Consider the following 26,025-nt stretch of genomic DNA (forward strand, 5'->3'; position numbering starts at 1 on the left):
TTCACGGCGGTCTGTGCTCCTTTTCCTTGCGAGTAACCACCTTGTTAGCGTTTTCTTTTCTAGGCCCGTACCTACATATATAACCCATCAGTTGCCTCAGAATACAGCGTTAAACTGGCCGCGGCGCGTCAGTGCTTCCTCTGACGCAAATGATTTACAAGCGGTGGATTATTCGCGGTTTCTTGTTAAAGCTGAATGACACCAGCATACTGGCAGGGATCCTTTTGTTGCGCACTTCCTTGCTTTTTTATCGTTGTGTGATGCAGCTCTGATAGACATGTCAAGAAATTTACTTGGCCCTGGGTGGTCAAGAAAATTAATAGAAAACTTTTATTTTTTTGGCACATAATCTGGCTCGCAGCGTCAGTCGGTTCCAGAGAGCAGAGCTCAGCGCTTGTGTGGCGAAGCAGATATAAGGAAGTCCGTATGCTCATCCTCTCGGTATTCTTGAAACTTCACTTCCGGAGAGTATAGAGACGCGAAATATTTAGAGACAATTTTTTGCATCCTGCCCGTGAGCACAACTTCGTTTCAATTTGGCGACAGTAAGCGCTCAAGACTGTTCGCCGAACTCAGGGCTTAATTTATATGGATGTTGCGCGGAAAGCGAGATGACTAGGCCGCACCTGTATTTTGTTCTGCGTTCATTTCAGACGGCAGAAGCAGAAACATTTTGTATAGAGCACGTTACAGAAATATTTCTTAAGTTTGTCCTCAACCCTACGCAGCACTTTCTGCCATTTCTCTTCTCTTTAGTTGAGCGGTTGAATTCTTTAATTACCTCCGAGGCGAATGGAGTATGGCTTGAACCAAAGTGTTGTAACCGGCGTCGTGCATATTTAGTGAACAGGTGTGTCGAGCACTAAAAAACACGCCACCTGGCTTGCTTCTTTGCTTGGCATGGGGTGCATTCTATTCTTGTCCCGCAGTCACACAGAGTTTTCATACTGGTGAATAAATTATAAACTACCAGATGTGCAGGCTGGCGTCGTTTTTTCTAAGCAAGTTTCTGCTGAACAGTCGATGTCATGAAGCTCCAAGCATAAATGGGAGCCCCAGGAAAGCATGGTTTATAGTTTATAGGGGTTTAACATCAGAAAGCGCATCACGGAGCGGCTAAGGCTATTCTCACCGCGGTATATCTGGACAAAGAGATATCGGAAGGCGTGGCCACCGCGCGCTGTTCCTGGTCGATGGTTACGGTGCAAGCAACTATCGTATCTCGTTGAAGATAGCGCCAGAAGAAGCAGCATTTGACGAGGCTATACTGCGACAGCTAACGATGAAGCTGTTACGGAAGAGAGCCTCGAGCCTGTGACTGAGAACATACGTGAGCTTCTGCAAGTAACACCTGATGAAGAAATAGCATACTGAGAGAGGAAAGACCAATTTTCGGTGCTTGATTGCCCATGCGAGGACTCTCCTTGTATGGCTTTTTAAATCTATCTAAGTTATTAATGGCTGTGTCGCTAAAATAGATGTCCGCCTCAGTTTAACAAAGGCACTCAATTTGCCTTAACCTAACGTTAGTAGTATACGGACTCATTAAGATCGCCGACAGAACCATACCACATTTGGTATTGAATGGTGGCAACTTACGCTGAACCTTCTTTTACTGGGAGAACACTCCTGCAGTTTTGAAGTTAATTTCAAACTAATGTGTTTGTAAAGCTTGCAACCAGTGACGTGTTAACTTTGCATTTTTTGTAGAAACACCGAAGAAGAAAAAAAAGGAGCGTCCTGACAAGTTCATCGTGGAAGTATGTTTTGTGACAAGCATTGAATTCACGTGTTTGTTTAATACGACTAGTGATCTAATACTATATCTTGCGACCTTCCTGAATGCGGTATGCATTTTAGTCATCTTCTTTCATCTTGTACAATATACTGCCGACTGCATAAGCAAATCTGCGCACCACAAACATTTAAGAACATAATCTACTACTTCCCCGGCTGGTAATTATAGGGAAGACAGCTTGTGATACTTTATTAGGGGAGTCAAGAAATAAACACAGTAATTTATTTTTTAAATGTATTTAAAAAGAAGAAGGCTTAAGAGATATAGGAAAGAAACCTTTTAGAACGATGATTATCAGCAGAAAAATATTAAAAATCGATAGTAAAAAAAGTACAATACATGAAGATAATTAAATATTAGAAAAGAGAAAGCTGAAAACAAAAAGGAGGTACAGTCCTGGCTCTACTCTACTTAGATGAATGAAAAAAAAAAACATCAGATTTTACTACAACTATGAACGTACAGCAACATGACCAAAAATAATAGCAATATTTGGCGAGTAAACTAAGAAACGAGAAAAATAAGAAAGGGAAAGATAGAGACATGCTCTCCTCTTCAAATATATCTATCAGGCCTTGTATTAAGCCTGAAATGCCCTTAGCTGCTGAAGTTGTTGGCACTCTGAGGTTGACTTCGCCCCCAGAACGCAGGGAAAACACGGCGCTAAACCTAAATGAAGTTGTGCGAAACTTTGTCTACCCCCTGGTGTGTACATGCTGCTCCGCTACTGAAGCGGCCTTTTCGTCAAAGCGCTATCGCAGTCGTGTGGTGTGTGAAGCGCGGGCTCGGGGCGGAGGATCCTAAGCTCTGTCCAGTAGTCGGAGGGGTGCACGAGCAGTCCTGATAGCTCGCGTTGGATTTATAGGTACCAGCAGCGCGAACACAGAACAGGAAGAAAAAAAAGAAGGAGAAGGAAGGTTGCCTAAGCACATCATTTATCTCACTATATTAAAAAAAAATCACCTTTCTCTCTGGTTTTATTTGATTTACCTAGATTAAAAACTAGGTAAACTAACACACTAACTAGGTAAACTAACACTAAAACTAGGTAAACTAGGCACACTTCACATGTTGCATTTTCGTTCTAGCCGTGTTAATTGTTGGCGCTCATCCTTCGTACCCCTAACCTTTTCATCCTCTTCTCGACTTCTCATGATTTTAAGCGAAATTCGCGGCCTCAACTCTGTTCTTTCATTTTTTTTTCCATCTTCGAGTCATTCGCGCAAACTCAAGCCCATTTTTTCTACTCTCTTTTTTTCTGCATGTCATTTGTGCTTCATTTCATGGAACTGATTGTATAGTGTGTCTTGTTATGTTTTGGTGCCCTGGACGTCGTGTTTGTCCCAGTTCAATCGTACTGGGGTTATGTGCGCGATATCAAGACTTTACGTTGCCCTGAAAGTAACAGCGCGAAAAGAGGTTTCAAGTATTGTTTAATAGGTAGGGCATTATTGATTTTTTTTTCCGGGATTAACACAGCGTGCCAAAATGCGCATAGGGCAAACTGCTATTACGTATTTTAAATATACGGCACACATACAAAATTCGTTATCAAAAGACCACTTCCTTGCATCTTAACGCAGACTAAGCTTAGTGTAATTTGTTTTCCCAGAGCAAACATCTCATTTTCGTGCTTTACTGTGTTGCACTAATAAGCCTCGTATACTGATTCCGCAAATTTTTTTAATCTCTGATGCGATAAATGAAGCAACATTTTATCTGTCAAGGATTTTTTTTTTTGCTAATGAGAAGGCACAGCTGACCGGTTCGTTACGATGGAAATTTCGGTTACTCTTATAGCCATACATGATTTTGACCGTATCCGGCTTACGAACGCAGCTGGAAGTTCCACAAAAAAAATAAAGTTTAGAAACATGCTAAGTCATTACGAACAGAAAATCGCGTTTTTATTCTTGCCTCCATTATGATATTTCTCTAACAAAAACTAGTATTTTCGCTCGTTTACTTTTTCGCAACTCTTTTTCTGTGTCGAACAGTTCCCAAGAGCACAAAAAATAACTAGTCTGTGTCCGGACAGTTGTAATAGATAACCAAGAATGCGGGTAAAGGTGTTGATTACACAGCGTTTAATTCATGCATGATTAACACTGTGTACTTTTGCATGCTTGAAGGCGGCACTCGCATTCCATGACATGACCCACCCAAAGATACGACTGCAACTGAACCAAGTCGTGACGAATGTGGTAAGCGCATTTTCATTTCAGCAGCGTTAATGCTACTGAAGGCATTTACGCTTGCCGCTTACGCTTCTTCGTGCAAAAAAAAAATTGCAAAACAATTGGACAGACAAGGCATCTTCCTGTGTGCTTTCTTGCCTATCATGTTGCTTTGAACTATCTTTCTATCTGGTTAACAACAATGGCGGGCGTTCTTTCAGGCTCAGAAGGTAAGGTTCTTGGTTGTATACGCAGACCACTTGCCGCAAAAAGCGCCTTCATTGATTTAAAATCCGAAACATATCTTATCAGGACCCATCGCGGTGGCTCAGTGGTTACGGCGCTCTGCTTCTGACCCGAAAGACGCGGGTTCGATCCCGGCCGCGGCGGCCGAATTTCGATGAAGGCGAAATTCTAGAGGCCCATGTGCTGTGCGATGTCAGTGCACGTTAATGATCCCCAGGTGGTCGAAATTTGCGGAGCCCTTCATTACTGCGTCCCTCATAGCCTAAGTTGCTTCGGGACGTTAAACCCCATTAAACTAAACTAAACTATATTCTATCAGCCTAAGCGAACAAAAAAAAATACCGGTTACTAACTTGACTAAGTTTACTGCATGCACTGAACAAAATTATATTAGTTTGCAGGTGTGAGCATTAGCAAATTATTCAGTGGCAGAACAGGTCTTGTAAAATTAGAGTTATCGTGAAATTAAATAATGCGGAATCATAAACTGGAACATAGATATTATACCTTAGGTCAGTTTTAGGTAGCAGTCGCTGTCGAGAAAACTAGGAAATCTGCAGATAGTTGCAAGCACAAAAATACACTAACTCACAAATTTTCAGCGTGGCGAGTCAGTAAACATTTGTTTTCCCTGATCCTTACTGTTACTTTCAATAAGCCACATGACATGTTCAAAAATAGTCTGATTGTGTTATTTTAATTATTTTTCGTACTTTCAAATCTCATGCTTTACATTGTTGACAAGATGCATTCTTTTGGTTTTATTTTTATAGAGTGATCAAGTCATTAACAAGACTGAAAACGGAGTGGATATACACACAGCTTTGTACAGTATGGAAGCTCTGGTACACAAAGGTGTCTTCAATCGCTGCGACGTTGGTTTTCTTCTCTCAAGGTTAGGCCTCATCATGCAAGTTTAAGGGATTTGCTTATTTCTTTTTTGAGGGCAATGCACAAGAATGTTCCTAGCAAATGAGAGTGTACCCCGCAACAAAAACCTTTGTTTGCTCTTGCTCAGCAGAAATTTGTGGGTATGCTGCCAGGGGATAAGCCTGTTGGCTGCTTCACGTGATATTTGTAGAGAATGCAACTGTCAGTGTCGGCCGTGAATCAAGCTACTAACTTTTGCAGTGCAACGTAAAGGCACACATACTCTCACAACATTGGGAAATTTGAAAAGTAACACTTGTTTACGCTTAATCAGGCACACAGAACTGTGGCATGTTCCAAGATCTCGCACGAATTATGGATTTCGGATGGTTCAGTCTAGCATTCCACAGATTTTAAATAAATACCACCTCACAACAGAGAAATTGCGCGCACTTTCTAAACTTGACTTGTATTCACTTTTTGTATAATGCTTGCTAATACTTCACTGTTCATTCCAATTCCTTATGTAATAGAGTTGTTTGAATTTGATATCTATTGTTTGCAAACTAGCTTCGTAGTCGTGATAATTGTGGCGTGAATCTGTGCTACTAACCTTTGTCAAAGCGTCCGCTGTGAGTTATTGGGAGGAGCGGCTAGTCAAGCTACTAATGTGTACCTTTTTCCCACCTTCCCTACCACATCTCATGCATCAATTCTTGCTTTGTGGTAAAATAAACTTCAGACTTCAAACGCATCAACGCATCTCTGGATGGTTGTGGAAAACAAGGCGGACAAAACTCGGAATGGCTAGTCTCGACGCAAGTGCCAACGTAAAGGAACCGTTATGTGGAGGTTTCTAAGGTCTCTGTATTTGACCCGATTTGTGGACCAGCGGTGCGCTGGACCGCTTCACTCCTTGAATTCTTTCCACAATAAGGCAGGCTTTGCTGTATTTAGAAATCCTTCCAAGACGCCGCGATCACGGGAGGCCCCAAATGCATGTCTACAAGATTGTCATATGTCGACGCCTTTTGACCTAGACTAGAGCGTAGGGACCACTTCGCGTTGTTGTGTTGTTTTGTGTTGGGTTTAATGGCGCATAAGCGACTAAGGCTATCATGCGCCAAGCTCACCACTTAGCGCTGCTCCTATTTGAGATAGAGGAAGAATCCGAATATGCGAAGCGCGATGCCAGATGTCTCGCGTTTGACGTTGCAGCTAGTCGTTTGTATGTTCCCGACAGGAAACGTGGAAATAGATGATGTTGTTTGTACTGAAAGCAGATGATGAAAAGGCGATGCGTTAGCTATAGAGACACAATTTCGTTGCGCTCCCACTTAGTCATCAACTATACCACTAATGCAAGCTGCTCCAACCTCCCTCCAAGGTTCTCATCCTCGATGCATCCAAGTGCCACGAAATACAGCGTACGAAGGAGGAAGATAAGCGGGGACTTGCCTTTCTATGGAGAGGTTGCAAACGCCTACTTAGCCCTCACCTCCTCCCCCTTATCCCCGCAAGCCACGGTGAAATACTTTATTCAGGGGCTTCAACTCGCGGCTGTCTGGAAGAGCAGAACGCCTGATATCAAATTCTGAGGCTCCCTATTTCGGAGGTGAATATTATGAGGGTCGTAGAACTCTTGGGAGGTCTTTCGTCAAGGGTGCTGGTACGGTTTTTTTGTTTGCTCTGTTCCGGCTTCTTCGCCATTTCTTCCTGCTTTTTAACTCCAGACGGTTAAAGTTCCGTCGTCGTGATGGTAGGCATCGGTGCTGTCGACGTCGTCATCGTTTTGATCAAAAAATACCTGTAGAAGCAACCATTAAGCCACCTACGTCACGAGACCTTGTGACGTCATCAAAATCTGCCCCCCGAATTTTGAGCAAACTGACCAAAGTGGCAGGTGCCAGCTAAATTAAGGATTGATCAATCAGGAAGAGCAACCCAGGCTGCACAAGCCACACCGGTGGCAACACCTGTGATCGCATAGCAGTGGCGCATCACTTAACTGCTGCACCACTGCGTCAGGATTGGTATGATGACCCCCAGGGATTTATGAACGTAATGTGGAGACCTGCCAGTTCCGCATATATGGGCATTAAGTAACTATAACTCACGTCTTCCCTAGATGATGAGCTTAAATGTCTCTTCTCAATTTTTGCTTTGCCTTTGAAGCCTGGACGTGGCGTTCGCGCAAAACTTCGTATGTTTTCCTTGTGAGAAGAATATGGCGGTGATGGAAGCATGCGGTCAGCCGTATTGTGGGTTCGCTGCGCCCACTTCCTTACTACAATTCTTGTTTACCGGGAACCATGGCCCTAAGATTTAGCGCTCTAAGTAGTCAGCCTCATTTTACAGTAGGGTGTGCAGTATGCTTCAAGCAAAAACATCCATTGCCGCTTGAAAATGCCTGATGTAGCCTAAACATCAGTAATTCCTCTTAATAAAATTATTCTGCAGGGCAGTTATAATTTCTTTAACTTTCTACCTGCGGCGTAGTTCACAGTGCAATTGCACGAAAGTTGCTGCTGTGTTTTGTCACCTGACAATAATTAAAACAAGAAAAAATCACACAAGTTTACGGCATCTCATTAAACATGTTCAAAGAATGCTGATGACAAGAAAACATTTTGAAGAATTATTTTGGGCCTCTTTTTTCGCATACAGTGGAGGTGGTGTACAGTATTTCGGCAAATTTTTTTTTTCTGAAATCAAGCAAGTGCCAAAATTTCTCCCACGTTCTAAATGACAAGTATACTATTAGGTTTCACTGCTTGACAAAAATTTCGCTTTTCTTAATGTTGACGTAATTTATCAATGCTAGAAATCTGATGCGTGAACTAGAAAATTAGAATACGTTTCGACCTAAAGCAGGGCCTCACAACACTCCTGCGTATGTGGTCACATACAGCTGAAGAACTTTCTGTACTGGTAATTCTCAGCTTGATTTGTGTTCACTGTGCAGATATCAAGTGCACCTTTTCTTGAAAAAAAAAAAACACGTGTTCAGGAGAACAAAGTTTGTTAACAACCGGAATTGTGAAAATAACCCCACAATAAGTGCAGTAACGAGGCCACCAGCCTGTGCATTCCATCAGCGCTTATGAAATATTTTTTCATAGGGTCACCTAAATTTATACTCATACTTATGTCTTCGATTTTCTTGGTGGAAAACTGTATACATAAGCATGCGATTAAACATAGCGCGTCACAGCGACAAGCGAGGGGGGATAAATACTCCTTCATGGTGGCGATGTTAGATTTATTCTTGTATTTTGATGGAATAAGGTTAACACGTGCCAGAGCTTTATAAAAGTAACCCTTAAAAAAATTATCACAAAGTGTTTTGCTCAAATTTGGTTTTTCAAAAAAACTGCCTGAAGAGTATGTTTTAGAAAACTGTAGGGTTCGCAAAAAGGTTGTTATAGTTATACAAACGATTTAATTGTTCGGTTTTACTAAAGTTTCCACGTTCAACACATCTTCATGAGCCCAATAAGAAAGTGTAAATATTAAAATTCGTTAGTACAAAAGAGGCTCAAATGTAACGCAAAAGGCGCACCGCGCGACTGTATTTCGCGTTGATTTCAGACCCAGAAGTTAAAGCGTGAACTCCAGAATGCTGCCCGTTTCTTCCTGGAACCATAGAAATCTTAACCTTGGCATCGTTGGTTTATCGCACTGTAACATCAGTAGTAAAAACATAATCTGACATTGCATTTTACTGGCAGTGAGTGTTCCAAAGTCAGCAGCGCATTCTTCAAAAAGCCGTTTGCATTACTGCTTTTTTTTATATCTGTCATTTAATTCTTGTCGCTAATTTTCCTCTCCTTTTTTCTTTTATTTCACGCAGCGAAGAAATGTTTCGTGTTATAGGCAATACTTTTATTGAAAGCCGAGTCATGGGTAAGTCTCGAAGGGGGGGGGGGGGGGGGGTTTCGCAAATCGTAACACTAAGAATAATACCTATTAATAGCGGTACAAAATATCTTGCCTTATCGTCTCAAATCGCCGCAGAAAGCGTATTGTTCCCTGTGCCACATATTTTGAGGCAAAAGCCCTACTTAACGGGATCACACGCTACCAAGAATCTTCCGTGAAGTCTCGGAGTAATTCGGGTAAGCTCGGGTTAGTTCGGAGGAGGGTCGCGGCATCTGTAGCCAATGGGAGGAGGGCGTAGCGACAGCTGCCGCCGAGTGGAGACAGCATGTGAAGAATAACAGCTAGAAACAGGGCTGCTTGCACATGCAGATGCCAGAAAAGAGAAGCGAAGAACGAACAGATGCTTTCATTAGTCTACTCGGTTTCGCTACGTTAAAACCTTACCACATTTTCGTTGACGTCTTGTATTTGCATGCGTCCGAACTGATTACATATTAGCTTACTTCTCCGGAGTGCATTGATTCATCGGCTTGTTAACATCAGTTGTAAGTCCAAGCGAATTGAAAACTTAATGCTGTCGAAAAGGGGAGACGGTGGCGGTGGTGGTGGAAAATATTTTTTTACTGATATTTACAGCAGAGATTGGGGAGTGGCCTTAAGGGCCAGCCCCTTACAAATTCTAAGAGTGGTCCCTAGTCCGGGACCGCTGTGAGTTCCGCGGCAGCTCCTGCCCTAGCGACGAGGGCTCTCTGGCTCTCTAACGTAGAGCAGCAGAGCAGGGCAGCCTCCCAACTATCTCAGGTAGGCGAGGGGAAAGGGGAGTAAGCTGGGTTAGAGAGGCAGGCCTACACCATATGGTACACGTCCGATAACGCGCATTCATAATGCGGGCACTCCCCGTTAAAAGCCGGATTAAAATATTGCAGCACTGCCAGGCACAGCACCGTGTTGGCATATAAGCGAAGGAGCCAACGCTACTCGCTTTTGGTTAGCCGTTTCGCAGGAGCGATAGTCGCTTTCATCCCCCTGCGAAATTCAATTCGAATTATTCAATTTTATCAAACACAACATAGTGTTGTGTTTGATAAAATTGAGTAATTTCTTTGTAGGTGACAGCCGGATTAGGTTATGATACATCAGGCGGCGAGTGTCGAGACGATGCCCGGTGGTTGAGCGCGCGGGCTGAATTCGCCGCAGCCTCGTTTCCCTCTTGTCCCGAATGTGCTGGGGTCCAGATGACGACACGTGTGTTCGGGTGGTCCTGGTACTCGCATCTATGTAAAATTGTAAAGGAGGTGGTTGTGCACCGCCGGCGTTGCCTCTGAGAGCGGCTAATTGATTTATTGCGTAGTGAGTGGGAATGTGCCGTGTACTTTCATGTTATGCACGATTTCGGTCTGTTTGTCTGCAAGCCCGCGTACTCATTCTGAATTTTAGGAGCATAGTTTATATTATTCATTGTCATCATCATCATCATAATTTATTACCCCTTAAAGGACCCTAAGTGGGGCATTACATAAGGGGGTATTGGGAGGGGGAGGGGGGTATTACAGTGGGGTATTACATACATGTGGGTATGTAACCCAATTTGGGTATTACCTACATTACGACGGCTCCACCTCGAGCTAGACAATTCCCAAGATCTATTCGCTCTTGAGTCGTTTTGAAGTAATGGGAGCTTGAAACCGCGAAATTGCAAGTAGGAGTGAGCACGAGCTTACTACTTGAAGTTATGCTGAGCTGAGAGCCGCTTTTGAAGACGTAGAACGGTGATACCCACGCAGTTTCGACTACAACAGACATAAGCACGAAGTCCATTGCAGCATTACTCCCGGCAATAAAAATAAGGCAAAGACTCTTGTCAAAGCAATAATGTTAGGTAAGTGAAATTAAAGCAAGTTGTAGAGAAATTATTTGACATGTGGTCGTGACGTTTGCTCGCGTTACAAACAATGTTTTGTCTTAATGCGCGAAGCCATGTTTTAAAGTGAAAACTCTATATTTACGCACTTCCTTGTCGCCTTAACTACGCTAAGCTCGAACTTGTTTTGAAATATATTTTTCAACTACGATGTGATTTTGCCTCATTCTTTCAGCTACGATACGGAAGCGGCAATGCGCTTCCAAACTAGCTTGGCAATCGTGAAATAAAAAATTGTGCGGCTCTTGCTTTCCTCCGTAGAGTCCATTCTTCTTAACTGAGGCTACTTAATATTTTTACATAAGGCTCTTTTATTGCTTGTTCCTTCATTCTGGTTTTGAGCTTAACGTTCATTAGTTTTCAAATATACAGCTATGCATTTAAGTTCACTTTCTAGTGTATTAATTTTAAATATCCGGGTTGAACTTGCCACTTTATTATTTGCTTTTTTATGCACCTGTTCACTGTTGTTTTCTTATCGCTGATGTATCCCGCTTTCTAATGGTTTACGCTGTTATAATACTATTATAAGATTCTATAATATTATAAGCTTAATATTTTTACATTGTTTTAATTGCTAGTCTTCTAGCAAGTGTTCCAGCAAACCTTCGCTGTGCTAGCCAGTATTGAGGCGCATTCGAATTCTTTTCGTTTGCCTGTAATATTTCGTTTCAACCCCACTCCCCTTTAAAATTCTTCAGCTATGGAGAATGCTGTAAAAATAATCATGCAGTCATTCATCATACTGGCACGTAGACGCAGTTCAATTCATTATCTAGTAATATAGCAGAAGAGATAATGTAAGTGACACATTAATATTTACACGCCGACTACAGGGCATCCTGTGCCCGGAATCATACAAGAAACATCAATTTAAGCAAATACTGCAAGCATTCTTCGAGCGTTTCCAAGCTTTAAAATGTACCGGACCCTACTCTCTTCGACCTGTATGAATTGACAAACATTCATCAGGCCTTTCTTGCGCAAACTGCTAGTAAAGCGGCAACCGCAGCAATTAACTATATGTAAAAAATACAGAAAATTTTGGAATACATGTTTCTGTTGCTGGTGTATATTTTTCAGGTATTGCTTTTATGGCTGGCGTTTGCAAAGAGTATAAAGTTGCGGTTGGAGAAGACAAGCCACACACATATGAAGGGGTGTTGACGATGGCTCACGAGTTGGCGCATTTGTAAGCATCATTTACTTTGAATCCCGGCGACGTGACATTGTTTCTAAAAATTAATTTTAAGTAGACTAATTGTTTCTAGATCTACCCTCGGGGATTCAACCCTTTGGTTCTGCCCGTCAGAACCCCAGAACCTTGGGGTGTGGGGTGGCACAGTACCAAAGAACGCTAGGTTCTGAACTCCAGAACCCTGCGGTTATGACAGGCATGAAAAGTGCGTGGTGTTTTGGCACAGCAGTGGAGAGTCATGTTTTACATAACTCCAGCTTAATTCGGCTCGTAATGAATCTTTGGCTGAATGTCCCACTCAAAGACGCCTCACTCATTCCATAAAGACACGACTGGACTTGGAGTTTAGTTGAAAATGCTCATTACTCTTCTTCGAAGCAGAAGTGTTTTTTTTAAATCTAGAACGTACCACGCAGCTACATCGCCGCCAATAAATGTTAAACAAATGAGTGCGACGAGAAAACGGAGCTCATGAATATTGAAAACTAGTTATTATTGCGGATAAATACCGTGTGACATATTCAAACATGATGAGATGAAATATTGCAGCAAAAAAGATTTTTCTTTTCATGGTGGGTAGCAGGAGAAGCCCTTGAATAGCATCGCTGCGCGAGTGAGTGCTTAAGCTCCACGAAACTACCCAGAGAGCTAGTGCATGTAGTGCAGTGGGAAACAATGATTGTCTAGCATGCGAATTTGGTTTCGATCACACAGGGCGTCGAGAAGGTTTTAAAAAGTCTTTATAGCAGCCTTCAACAAGTCTTTTCTTCATGTCGAGTGGCGACATAAAGACGGTCTAGGCATCGAATTTAGCAGTAGAAATTGAAATAGTTCTGGTTGCTTTCATCAACGACGATGAAACCTAGAACTCGCTAGGTTGCACGGCACGCTGAGGGGAACCACGCATCCATGTGGCGAGTTGATCTTAGCGCCAGCAGCTTAATGGGAGTTGTTGTGTAAGTGACTTGCGTAATTCCCACGTGATCCTACGTAAATACCACGTCGGTCGGGCTTTGCCTTCGTCAGGCCGCAAAATTTTTCGAAGGAAAACGCTGCCTCATAATGAAAGAAATGTCGCATGTTAGGTACAACAGGCGAAATGGTGTCCCCTCTAGAAGGCCAGCGTAGTGTTTCTGCCTGCATAGCCACCAGTAATTAGCGCGCCCACAATTTTTTGCGCTGCTGAACGTGGCGAGGTCACAAGTTCTACTTTTAGTACAGCCACCCATGGCCACTTGAATGGCTTTGCACTGTCACATTAGCAGAATCGTTGAATGCGGGTACCTTCACGAGTTCTGCGTTTGAGTGCACTGCTGTCGCGGTGCGCAAGCGCATGGTCACGTCGGACTTTTTCAGATTTCGCGCGCTTTCTGCTCAACGCGCAAAAAGTCATCTACAGTAGACATCAACAGAAAAACTCATGAATTAGAAGTTTCTTGGCTAGCTCTGGGTGCTCGTGTCGAAATTTTGTCGTGAATATTAGCTTGGGTATGTTTTAAATGTTTTATTTAAGATAGCTGGAAGTCCTTTTATATTACATCTGTAATAGCAACAATATGCGCAATTCTGGCATTATTTCTGCTATATCTTCATTTTTTCTTAAAATAATACCTGTATGAAAATCATTTTTTTGGTTATTGCAGCATTGCACAATGGCAATTTTAATATCATAACTTTTTAGGTTCACTGCACTGGTAAGTATCATTATATATCTTAACAATCATTTGGCCCTCTGTTTCACTAAACTAAACCTATGCGTATATCTGTCGGTCGCATAGTAGGCAAAAATTAAGGAATAAATCTAAATAAAAATGTTCATCTATTTTACCATCTTGTTTGAAATAAAACTATGTGAATTTTAAGATGTTCTATTTGAATCTGATTTCAACAATTTTTCCAGAGACAGCTCCCTAATACATTAACAGATATTTAATTGTTTACTTGTTAAGATTACAGTTAGGTGCGCAGGTTCCAGTTGATGACTGGTAGCGGCAACGATGCGCGTTCTTCGAAAGGCCACACGGCGGTCGAAATTTGTTAAGCAGGAGCGCCAATGGCATTCGCGTTTCCGAAATTCTAAAGAGCGACTTGGCTTTCAGCAATTTCTGGCTACGCACATCGAACTGCTGGTAAGCGCCTAAGTGTAATAGTTTAAAACCTGTATTTTGCCTGTTTTTATCTTCGCTTCCACTTAACACTACTCACGTGTTTTCTGGTGTTCGCAAACACTGGCATTACACAGACACCGACACCACTTTAGAGCGAAAAGCTCTACACCTCCATGCTGAGCCTGAAGGTCAACTGGCTCTTAGATTTGATCTCTAACGGAAGAGGCGCCGCATGTGGCTATGACGTCATCCCATGTTAATCGCCAGCGCCACAGCTGCGCGCATGGCAGTCACTTCTGCTGCTGCGCTGGCGGCTGCTGCTAGGCCGCTCGTCGTCGCCAGTTGTGACATGTCATGTGCCACGTGATTCGCTCTTGCGTTGGGCAGCCATGTCCGCCGCTGTGTCGACCTCCACTCTGGACGCTCGCTCTCGTACTTGTGGCACTTTAATTATTCCAGTGCTTGCAGACAGATATTTCGCTGTGTATATCCTGGCTCAGATGAGTTAAGCCACAGCGACTTTTTATGCCTTAAAGCGACTAGGTTTAAAGATTTTCGTCCGTCATTGCTGAACCAGGCAGTACATGTTCTTCATAGTCTGAAATAAACCAGAGAGGGCATCGATTACATTATTTTGAAGAAAAAAATCAAAATAAATCGAATAAGAGCTCAAACAAACAAGTGCGAATATAGCACCCATTTTCCCGCAACCCTGGTAACACCTTCGTCAGGATGTTCATAATGTACGCCCTTTGTTAAAGCACTATACAGGTGATATGTACACCATGTCATTCTGTTTTTCAGACTTGGGGCGGATCATGACAACGCCAGCGGAAGCGATGCAAATATGACGGGCTATCCTGATTCGCACAGCTGTCCATGGGAGGACGGCTACTTAATGAGCTATATAGGCACTGGCAGGAACAAACACAGGCTGTCCAACTGCTCCAAGGAACAAATACGGTTTGTTTTTAAGTAAGAGAACCCATTTTACTAAATATAATTGCATTGAAGTCAATGTATATTCAGCCTTCAGAGACAAAAATGCAGGGAAGGGGGACAACAAGCTGCTCCCAGAAAATCTTGCCTCGGTTACACCCCCTGGTACAGTAGAGTTCTCATCATGATTAATGTTTCCAATTGCTGTCTAGTTACAGCTTGCGTTACTTTAAAAAATTTTTTTACAAAAATTCACATTGCCGTACACTGCACTGAACTCAGCTCTCCATGACTGCGCATATTTTTGTAATTAAAATATTGCTCACTTACTTTACAAGATGGTATTATTATTTCAGCGTATTATATCAGCGGAACAATAGCTTGGTTTGGCCTAATTCGTAAGGGTTTGTTTAAAACATAGCGCGAAAAAGACATGGACGACACAAATGTATACGGGAAAGCCGCTAACTTACAACTTTAGTTTAGAAAACAACGCCACGCCGAATATATTCGGCGTAGCGGCTATAACGAAAATAAAGTCATAAAAGAAAGGCATACAATATAAAGAAAGTCATTGTTTTGTGGTGTTTTCTATAAATTTGTGCCGTACTGACATATCTCACCAATTCGAAGCTTATCTGAAAAGCTTGCTTGAACACTCTGAAGAGCAAAAATGTTCTTTCTATTGTTGCCATGTTCTAAGTCAGGATTCCCAGAGGACTATGCCTCAAGGCGTACTATAATAATTCCGTGCACAGCTATAGAATGCACCGCACTGACATCTTAACTTTCCTTCAAGACTAGACAGAATGTGAACAGCCGTGAGCAGTCCTTAATGAAAGAAACATGGTTGCTGCAAGACAGATTTTGGAGAATGGTAGCCCTATGGAAGATGTTTCTTCGTTGGGTTCTTTCTGCAAAAATTATTTACCATCTCTCCATATGGTTTTTTGTGACGTTCTTTTACTTGTAAGAGCAAGAATGGAAAACTTGTCGGCAGACATTTCCGAGCCCTGTGGGCAGACCCCAATGTTCGAAATATTTGCAACCTTTTGTAACCTCCCTCGTACTTGTGAGAACGTCACAACTGATTCCCATATACGGGCGCCATCTGCAAAAAGATATGCAATAATCATGGAAGTGTGTCGACAATACAGACAAGTGAGAACACAAATCCACCTTGTCCTGGCTCTTTTGAATGTCGGTGAAACTATATACCCATGTCGGGGGTGAGGCTTGAACAAGGCCAAAGGTTTGACTACGCAACGTCTCATCAGAATAGGATTCGGCCACATAGCCTACTAGTAGTCTCTCACTTCCTAACGAATTCACAAGCTAATATGCGGCCCTCACTGACCGTTGGTTGCGTAACACAGGCCCAAGGCGGCCAGAAAGGTGACTCCGGAGACGCTTCTTGCAATCTCTGGCTCCGGACCGGTCGCCTTTGAAAAATGAACCTTGAAAAGTTTGTCGTGGGAGCCTCATCCAGTTAGGTTTTTAGAGCACTGCTTTTTGAGGAACTAGCAGGTAGAAAATCGGACTTCATGGGCCTTAGTGAGGTTAGTGTGACTCATGAACCATGTAGATTGCTCACGAACAATGATATCGTAGTTGAGAGGACACTCAAGAATTGGGTGTGAGATTCTTGATAACTGAAGACAAAGCTGGCAGCATAGAGATAGCATTAACGCGAGGGTGCCAGTTATTATAATTGATGGGATAAGCGGTGCGAATTGAAGCTGTTACAGACTTACGCCCCTATATCTGGACATGACGACTATAGTGTCGAAAGCTTCTACCAAGGCGTGAAAACAGCAATAAATAAAGTAAAACACAATATATTCTACTGGTGGGTGACATCAGTGCAAAAGTAGGCAAGAAGGAAGCTGCAAGTCAAGTAGCGGGCAGCTTGTGCATAGGATATATGAATAGCCTGGGTGCGTAACTAATCGAGTTTGAAGAACCAAATAATTTGCGGACAAGGAGTACCTTCCTCCGCAAGAGGCAGCACCTGAATTTTACGCAAAACAGCAGAGATACAGAGATAAAAAAATGATGTACTCTTCATATTCTGCACTCATCCTGGCATTGTGAAGGGTCTAAAGGTTCGCTGGATGGTCTGATGGAGTGACCGTTGAATGTTAACGTCTCAAATTATACTAGACTTCGAACGAGAACGGAGAAACTATTAAGGAAGAAGCGTATAAGTATCCTAACTTTAAAAACGAGGATAAAGGAATTGAGGATCTCGCTGCGAACAATTATTCCCCTTTTGCTGAAGGCGACGACCTTAGCCCTTAAGAGATTAACCATAATTTTGAATGTCTCAAAAAGGACTGCGCAATAGAGGTTGGCGGTAAGTAATTTAAAGGGTATGCACGCCTATCTCTGGAGAGGACTTGCCTGATTTAGTGCATGAAAGCAACTAACTTAACAGAACGAATAGATCATTCCGTGTTCCGTCTGCCCGGCGTCGTACATAGGGGAAACGAAGAACTTCGCGGAAAGGATGCGCCAACACAGAGCGCACGTCCGTCACATGAATCGTCAACGCAGCGCCGTGGCCGAACACTGTGAAGGGTGTGACCACCCAATTGACTTCGACAGCACCATTGTATTGGAAACGGAAGTTAACCCACGCAGGAGGCTTCTACTCGAGTCGTGGCACATTCAGCAAACACGAGAGAATGTTAATCGTTCCCTGGGGACTCTCCCCTCATCCTACGTCCATGGGCTGCGGCCATTGACCCGGAGGTCCTTCACGCAGGGGCTTAAAAAGCCAAGCTGCGCTCGCCCGTAGTCACACCGTGAAGAAGGGGCCGAGCCGGTCCCGAAACGTCGTGTTTTTTTCCTGTATTTTACTTGGTTGGCGTCACTTACCTTCTCCTAACATTAAATTTCCCAACCAGACAGACTTCTGTCGAATGTTTTCTTTTGAGAGATATCAGAGTTTATAAGCTGATGGTAACCGATATAAGGCAGTAATATATGGAGAGAATCGAGCATAATGTAAACAATGGCTGCAGTGAGAAAGTGGTCAAGAGTAAAGTGGGCATTAGAAAAAATGGCACGTAAGTGCGAAAAGACAAGGAGAGTGATATAAGTACATATATCAATGAGATTGTTAAATTAGCCGACAAGTTCTACACAGATCTATACAGTAGAAGAAGCAATCAGGATGATAACGAGAGGAAGTAGCATAAAGAAACAGGAGGTAACGAAAGAGCAAGTGAAGAAAACTTTAAGAGCAATGCAAATGGATAAAAAAGCTGGCCAGGATCACGCAAGAGGAGGTCTGTACAAGGACGGGGGGGGGGGGGGGGGGGTATGGTGCCAGTAAAACAATCCACACCCTGAACGCGAAATGCTATGACTTCGACTGTGTGCGAATTTTCGAGAATGATAGCACTATCTTGAACCCTATGAAACGGGACGTCAAGGACTTGGAACATTAAAGCACGATAAGCACGATAACCCACTGACGTAACTGCCAATGAAACCAGAAGAGTCTGACTATTCAATGAACCAGAGGACGAGGTGTACTTTCGTAAAGGCGACTGGACAATACCATACTCACAATATAATTCAGCTCATAGGGAAGTGCACAGTACATAACCAGTGCATGTCTATATAGCATTCAAGGATTGCTAGGATCCATTTTAGTTCGTCTAAGCCTCAGCCTTCATGCCAGCTTTATAGAATGTAGGTGCGGAAGAGCCATATGAAAAAATATTGAGAGGTATGTTAGCGGCTGCACAGCTACCTCATTTTCCCATAAAACAATGATAAAATTCAAACAAGTAAGGTGTCACACAGAAAGGAACAGAGAACTGGAGTGGGAACGGTCAGGAATAACAGTTAACAGAACTTACCTCAGGAAACTGCGATTCACTGATGACGTTGCCTTGCCTAGTGACTCAGGGGGCGAATTGCAAAGGATGACCAATGACTAGAGAGTGACAGAAGAGCAGTAATTATGAAAATATTATAGAGTAAAGTTACACAACTTCTGAAATAACGAGTAGACAACGCAGCGAGCTGCGGAAGTAAAAATGATAAGCAATGGACATAAAGAACAGTAATGAAGCAGAATGTATCATCGAGCATGCGAGAGTTGTTGGGATCCTAGCCGAAATAAAGAAGAAAAAAGGGGCTTGGGTAGTTCACGTACTGCGAAAGTAGGAGATACCGCTGGTCATTAACGGTACCTGTATGGAATACAAAAGACGGCAAGCAGATTAGAAGGCTTCAGAAAGTTGGATGACCCGATGAGATGATGGAAGTTTATCTTGGAGATAAGTCTGCCGCAGCTGTCACAAGGTAGGGTTAACAGAAAGATATGGAAGAGGCATTTGACCTGCAGTGAGCGTAGTCGTGCTGCTGTTGATGATTATCTAGGTTACAGCCGCCATGGAAGTGATTCCCGACGCTATGAGCTCCTATTGAGCTCGGTGAACTTTGAGATCGGGCTAAAGATGCACGTGAAATTTTCCACGACTTGAATTGTTCTTCTTCCAGGCCTGTGAAATATTCTCATCCAAGGAATTGTAAAATATTTTTTACAGTTAACTTTCCATGCTCCCACACGTTTGGCTGGTCAGTGTCCATCGAAAGACAAGTATTGTTAAGATATTGAGAAGTGGCGATCGCTCCAGTGGGGCTCTATATCCGAAAGGAATAGTATGCTGCTGGTAAAGCACCGTTAGGCGAAAGCAAAGTCCAGACTCTTCCTGTTAATAATCCTCTTATACATGTTCCGGGGTCATCATTAAGGCATACGTTGTTCTCTATACCACTGAATCTCCAGCTTCATTGCTTGGCTATTTAAAAAAAAAACAGTACTTCTTGGGTGGGGAACCGGATGGAGCGCAAAGTAAACCTCCCGTCGAATGTAAAAAAAAAAAAACATTTGTCAGTATTCATGGTGCGTGGGAGACACAAATCTGAGAGTTAGATTACCTTCTGTTGGTTCCGGTGTCAAGTACATATATCAGAAGCTATATTAATAAATGCAATGTGGGATATCTGTATCGAAATGCACGTACATCACCGTGCCTCGTTGTTTTTCTTGTATGTATAAATATGACCATGGCCATACTTTCTTGTCTCCCCCCCCTTATGTAATGCCCAAACCAGGGCCCTTAAGGGATAATAAATGATGATGATGATGATGATGATGATCGAAAATTTCGTCCGTAGGTATATCACATATTGCAAGAGGCTTTCCTGATTTCTCTATGGAACGTTAGGCTTCGGGTGCCGTAGTGTCTGCTACTCAGGAGCGGTAACGACTGGGTTTACCGTGTCCAGGCATCCGGATAATAGCCTCCATCTCGGCAAGTTCTCGGAAATAGTCATCCTTTATTATCCCAAAATGATCTGACAACCCTAGTGATCATTGGGGAAATCCTTCGCAAGTGCATTTGATATCCTCGGGTGAAAAATCCTAGTAATGTTCACTATCCTGTTATTCTTTCGTCAGAAATACATGGCGTTATAAAGCAGCTGTTAACGTATGAAGGCATTAAGCTAGCACTGAAACCCCTTTAGTTCCCGGTTCTTGCACAGTGATATATTTATATTTCAATACGTGGGAGCCAAGTCTGTAAGCAAGACTTCTGATAACAAACAATACTTCATGGCAAGCTGTTGATGAGTGATGTGACTGTCGAGCGGCATCTTTTCGTTGATTTCGGCGAATCTTTAGTTCAGGTGAAAAGGTGTACTCAAGTTCCGGCAGTGAAGTCAAGCATGCATGATATTACGCCACTATCGAACAAACATTTGTTGTTGGCCCCCAGGTCTTCTAATGCATCCCTCGCAATCAAATTATATTCCGTTGACTGAAATATATGAGCGGTGCTAAAATCCTATCGCAAATTTTTGCTCATTAAGAGAAAAACTTACCCCTGATGATCATAAATGCATTACAAATAGCGTGTCACCGACATATTACGCATAGCGTAGCTTAGCTACATTCGGGAAAGAATAATATAAGAATCCTCAAGACAGCGAACCCTAATTTTTTCGACAGGAGAAAACGTGTTCTTATGCGCCTACCGATGAACACATTTTCTACAGAGAATGCCTAACACTTTTAGAACACTTCTGAGAGAATGTAGCGAATATATTAACTGCTTTCTTTTTGCAGAACATTACCGCGGTCTTGCGTTGAAGTGAGCACAGAACCATTATTTGCAACTACGTCATACCCCGGACAAAATATGACACGAAGAGAATTCTGCCAAACGATGCACAGAGGAAACTTTACTGCAAAGCCATTTCAGGTATGCTACTGACAATTATGCATAATTTTTTTCATGAGCTCTCTCATCGATATGCTATGCCAGAATATCCAATTTTTACTAAAATCTGGAAATCTTGTCTTTTCTATATAGTCAAGGTTAACGGAAATTAATTAAAAGCCGCCGTCTTTATCGTAAAGTGTGCTAGAGTACTACTTTAAAAAAGTACGTACTACTTAAAAGTAGTATTTAGTACAAGTAATACTTACTACTTAAAGTTACTTAAAAGTAACTTTCCAGTAACTTTTCAGTAAGTGCTGAAAAGTACTACTTAAAGAAATAGAGCTACCTCAGCACCTTTGTGGCACCAGAAGTCAAGGTCAGTCTTGCTTTACTCATTTAACCCAAAAGCCAGCAGCCATCGTTGCCTAACTGTGGATTCGCAATCCATCATCCAAACATTAGCATGCTGGCAGACAGCGCTTCCCAGAACAAGGTGCAATACATGATGAACTGTCTGTCCAACATGCCTGGTGGTCAAACTGTCTGGTGTGTTGTCAGAATTTTTAACTTAAACATGCACTTTTTTAGCTCCAGAGATAGGGCGTTAGGGCAACTGTTATAACATTTAACAGACGAGAGAGAACATGCTACAAACTACTAAGCCGGTTAACTAGCTTCCAATAGTTATCTGACAAACTCTCAAAGTTGGACACCCGACTGAAAATAGAAATTTGTAGCTTACTCTTCGTAACACCCCGATCAGTTTTCGTAACTTTGAAGACGCGACTAACCTTGGTATTCTGGGTCAAAGAATGTTTACCTTGTCGCATGTGTTTGCGAAACGGCAGACTGGTGTGCTCAGAGGCGTGTCCATTCAACGCCTCTTGAAGCCAGTACGTTTCCTCTTCATCCCTGTGGGCAACCCAAATTGCCTGCGCCGTGAACGCCAATACCGAGCTGGGGCCGAAATCATGGCCCACAGGTTCTCTCGTGGGATCCAAATTTCTCCCTTTTTTACGACAACGTTTCGTGAGTGTCAAATAGTGTCCTTAGCATTTGTTCAGTGATTACCAAAGCAGAGAAGGTCACTTGGTACGCGTGTCACGAAGTGAACTGCACGCTTGGTCACTGCTTTGCGCACGCCAAAGACGAGCGGTTTATGACCGGTGCGCCAGAAGGCCACGATTTGCTGATCCGCAGCTCCGGAGGTGCCTCCCAATTATGAAATATAAAAATTCATCTAGCAACTTCTAACGGCTCGGTAGTAATCTTTATTTTCAAGCAGGCGCCTAATGCTTCCATTTAAAATGTAAACTACTACAGCATAGTAACCCAGATCAGATGTTAACATGATTCATCTATTTCATGAATCCCGAAACATTGTAATTACTTTTTAAGAAACTAATCTATATTCTTTTAAAAATCATTTTTTAAACTTCGGTGGCAGGCCTCTTGCAATGCCTGGTAATACATGTAAATTCAGTTCTACTGTAAAGCTCGTTTCATGGTATTTTGCATTTCGTTGTTAACAGAAACACCACAAGCGCCACAAGAACTGTCAAATAAAGTGCTGCTGGAGGGGCGAAGAAGGTTGGCTTTGGTGTCAAGAGCACACTATGCCAGAAGGACTAAAATGTGCTCCTGGAAAGGTTGGTAGTGATTAACTTATTACTTTTTGTGCGCTAGAACCGGACTTTTTGTTTTCTGTATGTGCACTCATTTCTCCACGTCGCCACATCAGATCACTGCATGGGGTTCGACTGACGTACCAAGTCAGTGCACTGCGGAGCAGCCGTTGCCTAGACACCACCCTGCCGCTGTCCGCACCGATAACGCAAACCTGATTTGCCTTCGAGACCTGCGGTCTTCATACGAAATCAGCCGTAACATCTGCTCTGTTTATCCAAAATTTCATGCGCATACTTCAATCTCCTCCTTGTATTTCTCGACAACTCCCTCTCTTTTGCTGGGCTCACGTTCGAAGGTGCTGCCGTGTTCGCTGACTTGTCGCTAGAGACATGAACGCAAACATTGTGATACTAAGGGAGCCTGCCATCGAAAATTAGTGGTCTAACAATATTTATGCTTTGAAATGTATTTCTTTATTTATCTTTATGGTTTTTTTACAGACATGCAGGCGTGGCGTTTGCGCTAGCCATAAGTGGGAATGAAAGAGGCCAGGCTGTGCAGAGCTTAAGAGCAAGAATTTCCTGCTCATCATACCGGACGAAGCATTTTCAGCACTATAATTCTGCTCAGTCTGCATGAAAACATGAAAACAAAACACGTTAAGCTCGTGTGCTGTGCCGTCTACAAACACGGAAATGGACTAAACTGAAGCAGAAACTTTTGTGTCGCTTTTTATGTTTCGACTACCTATTTAACACACTTGCTTCTCAAGATGCGATATATGAACAAATAAAGATACTATGTTTGCAATAAAGTACCTTTTTTAAATAAGTGTAATGTTGCGAAAAATCTATATTTGAAGGCTATGCGCGGTTTCGAAAGAGTAAGCATATATTTATGTATTTAAGAAGTTTTTGAGGGCCAATAATTCCAGTGTGGAGCTAGCGCATAGGAGCCTTATTTTCGAACTGTTCTTTCAAGAAAAAAAAAAACAGGCAAAGAACTTGCATCAAGGATTACCGTCTCACATGGGGGTAAAATGTAGCAAAGATGGTCTCTTCATGTGGGGTTGTAATGTTTGATAGACTTGAGATACCGGAATAGAGGACATAGGATCTTTGTTAATTGTCTAAATACAGGTTTGAAACTTTCATGTGTAGGAAAGGGTAACATCACCCTAATAAACTTGGTTTGCATCCTGTTGTCGCATGTCAGCTGCTAGATTGACACTACACCTTTCAGTCCTACAAATCATACAAGGAAGAAAACAGGGACCCAAAAAATAAATCTAGTGTAACTATCTGCTTATATTGACAGAACGCTAAATTTGTGTAGCAACTTAAAGCGGAGACGTTAGTTCTATAACAATTAGGAAAAATAGAATGTTACCAAAGTTGGTTTAGTTTACAGCATGTTACGTGCAGCAACATCAGACGGCACGACTAAGGTAACAACGTTTAATTTATGATTCCGCCGTGCCATACCCAAGATTGAGGCGATGGCGTACGATATAAAGGCTTCTTGTTTATTACTTAAGTGCTCCACGGTGCGAACAAAACTTCCCGACTAGAAATAGTGCGCACTAGGACACTCCACGGCAGTTTCCTTTACCTCCATTAGTTAAGTTTCAAGACAGGGCTAGAGTAACAAAGAGTATTCGTCACACGCAGCACGATAAACCACACTTAAGATGCTTCTCGGACACGGACTCTTCTCCCGTGACTATGAATCCCGTGTGTACAGATTGGACGGAATTCTCATATTTCGGGATCACCTTGACAGAGCTACCCTTATTCAAATTTCTCAGCATATTTTCTCATCACGACAAGCGTTCGCATATACCATGCGCCTTCTTGGGAAACTTCAAACATTAGCTATCAGCCCACAAAAAATTTGGAGTGAATCAACGATATGCCTTCTTTTACCTGCACCTCTTAGTGTTTCTCTGTCCGCAAAAATCTGTGAGCTGAAACTGTTCTTATCCTTTCCTACACAAAGGCCGGCCGGGTTCGTAAGGCCAGGTGTTATCGGTAAATTTTGCAAGACATGGCTGGCTGCACTCGATGCTGTATTGTAGTGTCTTGTGATGGTGGATGTTTCACCTTGAAGTGTTATTCTATGCTTTCTTGCGTTGCCTTTCTTTCCTTTTTTGTTTCTCAGTGTAAAGAACAGCACTTCTCGACCTCCTGTACTATTGCCAAAATGTAGGGGCTGTAGGGCGCCAAGGGCTTTGTGAAAGCTCTCAATGAGCAGCTTTTACTCCGGGCCCCCGTCACCATGTACGGCGTGATGGCCGGATAAAGATTATTATTATCGTCATTGTTATCGTTATTATTATTATATGATGAAATTAATGAGGCAATTTAGTATGAAGTGGCTGGCTTGAGGCAATTTTCCAGTATTGTAATAGGGCATATGATTACCGTGGTATAATGATTAACCATTGCGTTCAGCTACAGGCATGCCAGCAGCAATTTAATGCGGGCTTTCTGTATGCAACGTTGCCGCCAATTATCAGAAATTGAGGAGAACAGTTCGCTCCACAGGATTCTGTCAGTGTTCTTCGTTGAATAAGTTGACTTAAAAACTTACCTCGCTCCATCCTCTCCGTGATTTGGTCAGCATGTGTGCGTCTCTTCTCGGCATCTCATTTGCTGAAGAGGGCACGAACACGAGACGGCATGTCTTCGATGGGGGCTCCGCAAAAGGAGAAAGGACTAGAAGCAGAACAAGCACGGAATGCCAATGCGAACCATTCGCTAGCATTCTAGCCTGCGAAGCGAATCGTGAGGAGAAGCGGAAGCGTCGACGCGCGCATTCGGAAAATGGTAACGAGTATGACAAGGGCTGTAGAATCGTAGCTGTGCAGACTGCAAATATAAGTCCTACAGGTGTTATCGTTCGCTTAAAGGCGAAACGTGATTCACAAATTCTCGTTTCTTTTCTACTTGTCACGGCGTAAATGACTACGTAACACTTTATACTTTATAGGAAATGTACAGTATATAA

The 26,025-nt window shown here is 42.7% G+C and overlaps 1 protein-coding gene across 1 annotated transcript; it reads left to right on the forward strand.

The window, feature by feature from the left end:
- The first annotated feature begins 1,801 nt into the window (after nucleotides 1–1,801).
- LOC149328890 (venom metalloproteinase antarease-like TserMP_B) lies at nucleotides 1,802–23,626 on the forward strand. The gene is made up of 8 exons (XM_089559900.1): nucleotides 1,802–1,847; nucleotides 3,931–4,002; nucleotides 8,945–8,997; nucleotides 11,978–12,086; nucleotides 15,005–15,175; nucleotides 21,291–21,426; nucleotides 22,920–23,036; nucleotides 23,517–23,626. The coding sequence occupies exons 2-8, from the start codon at nucleotides 3,998–4,000 to the stop codon at nucleotides 23,556–23,558; spliced, it is 633 nt and encodes a 210-aa protein (XP_089416026.1). The 5' UTR covers nucleotides 1,802–1,847; nucleotides 3,931–3,997; the 3' UTR covers nucleotides 23,559–23,626.
- Nucleotides 23,627–26,025: the final 2,399 nt, after the last annotated feature.

Source organism: Amblyomma mixtum, chromosome 9 (genome assembly GCF_055824585.1).
Source record: "Amblyomma mixtum isolate Tamu chromosome 9, ASM5582458v1, whole genome shotgun sequence".
NCBI classification, from domain to species: Eukaryota; Metazoa; Arthropoda; class Arachnida; order Ixodida; family Ixodidae; genus Amblyomma; species Amblyomma mixtum.

What these genes read in the sequence shown, in the direction of transcription:
- LOC149328890 (XM_089559900.1), top strand. An exon ending in GCTCACGAGTTGGCGCATTT is followed by an intron (nt 12,087 to 15,004) that starts GTAAGCATCATT and finishes TCTGTTTTTCAG; the next exon opens with ACTTGGGGCGGATCATGACA. An exon ending in CAAATACGGTTTGTTTTTAA is followed by an intron (nt 15,176 to 21,290) that starts GTAAGAGAACCC and finishes TTCTTTTTGCAG; the next exon opens with AACATTACCGCGGTCTTGCG.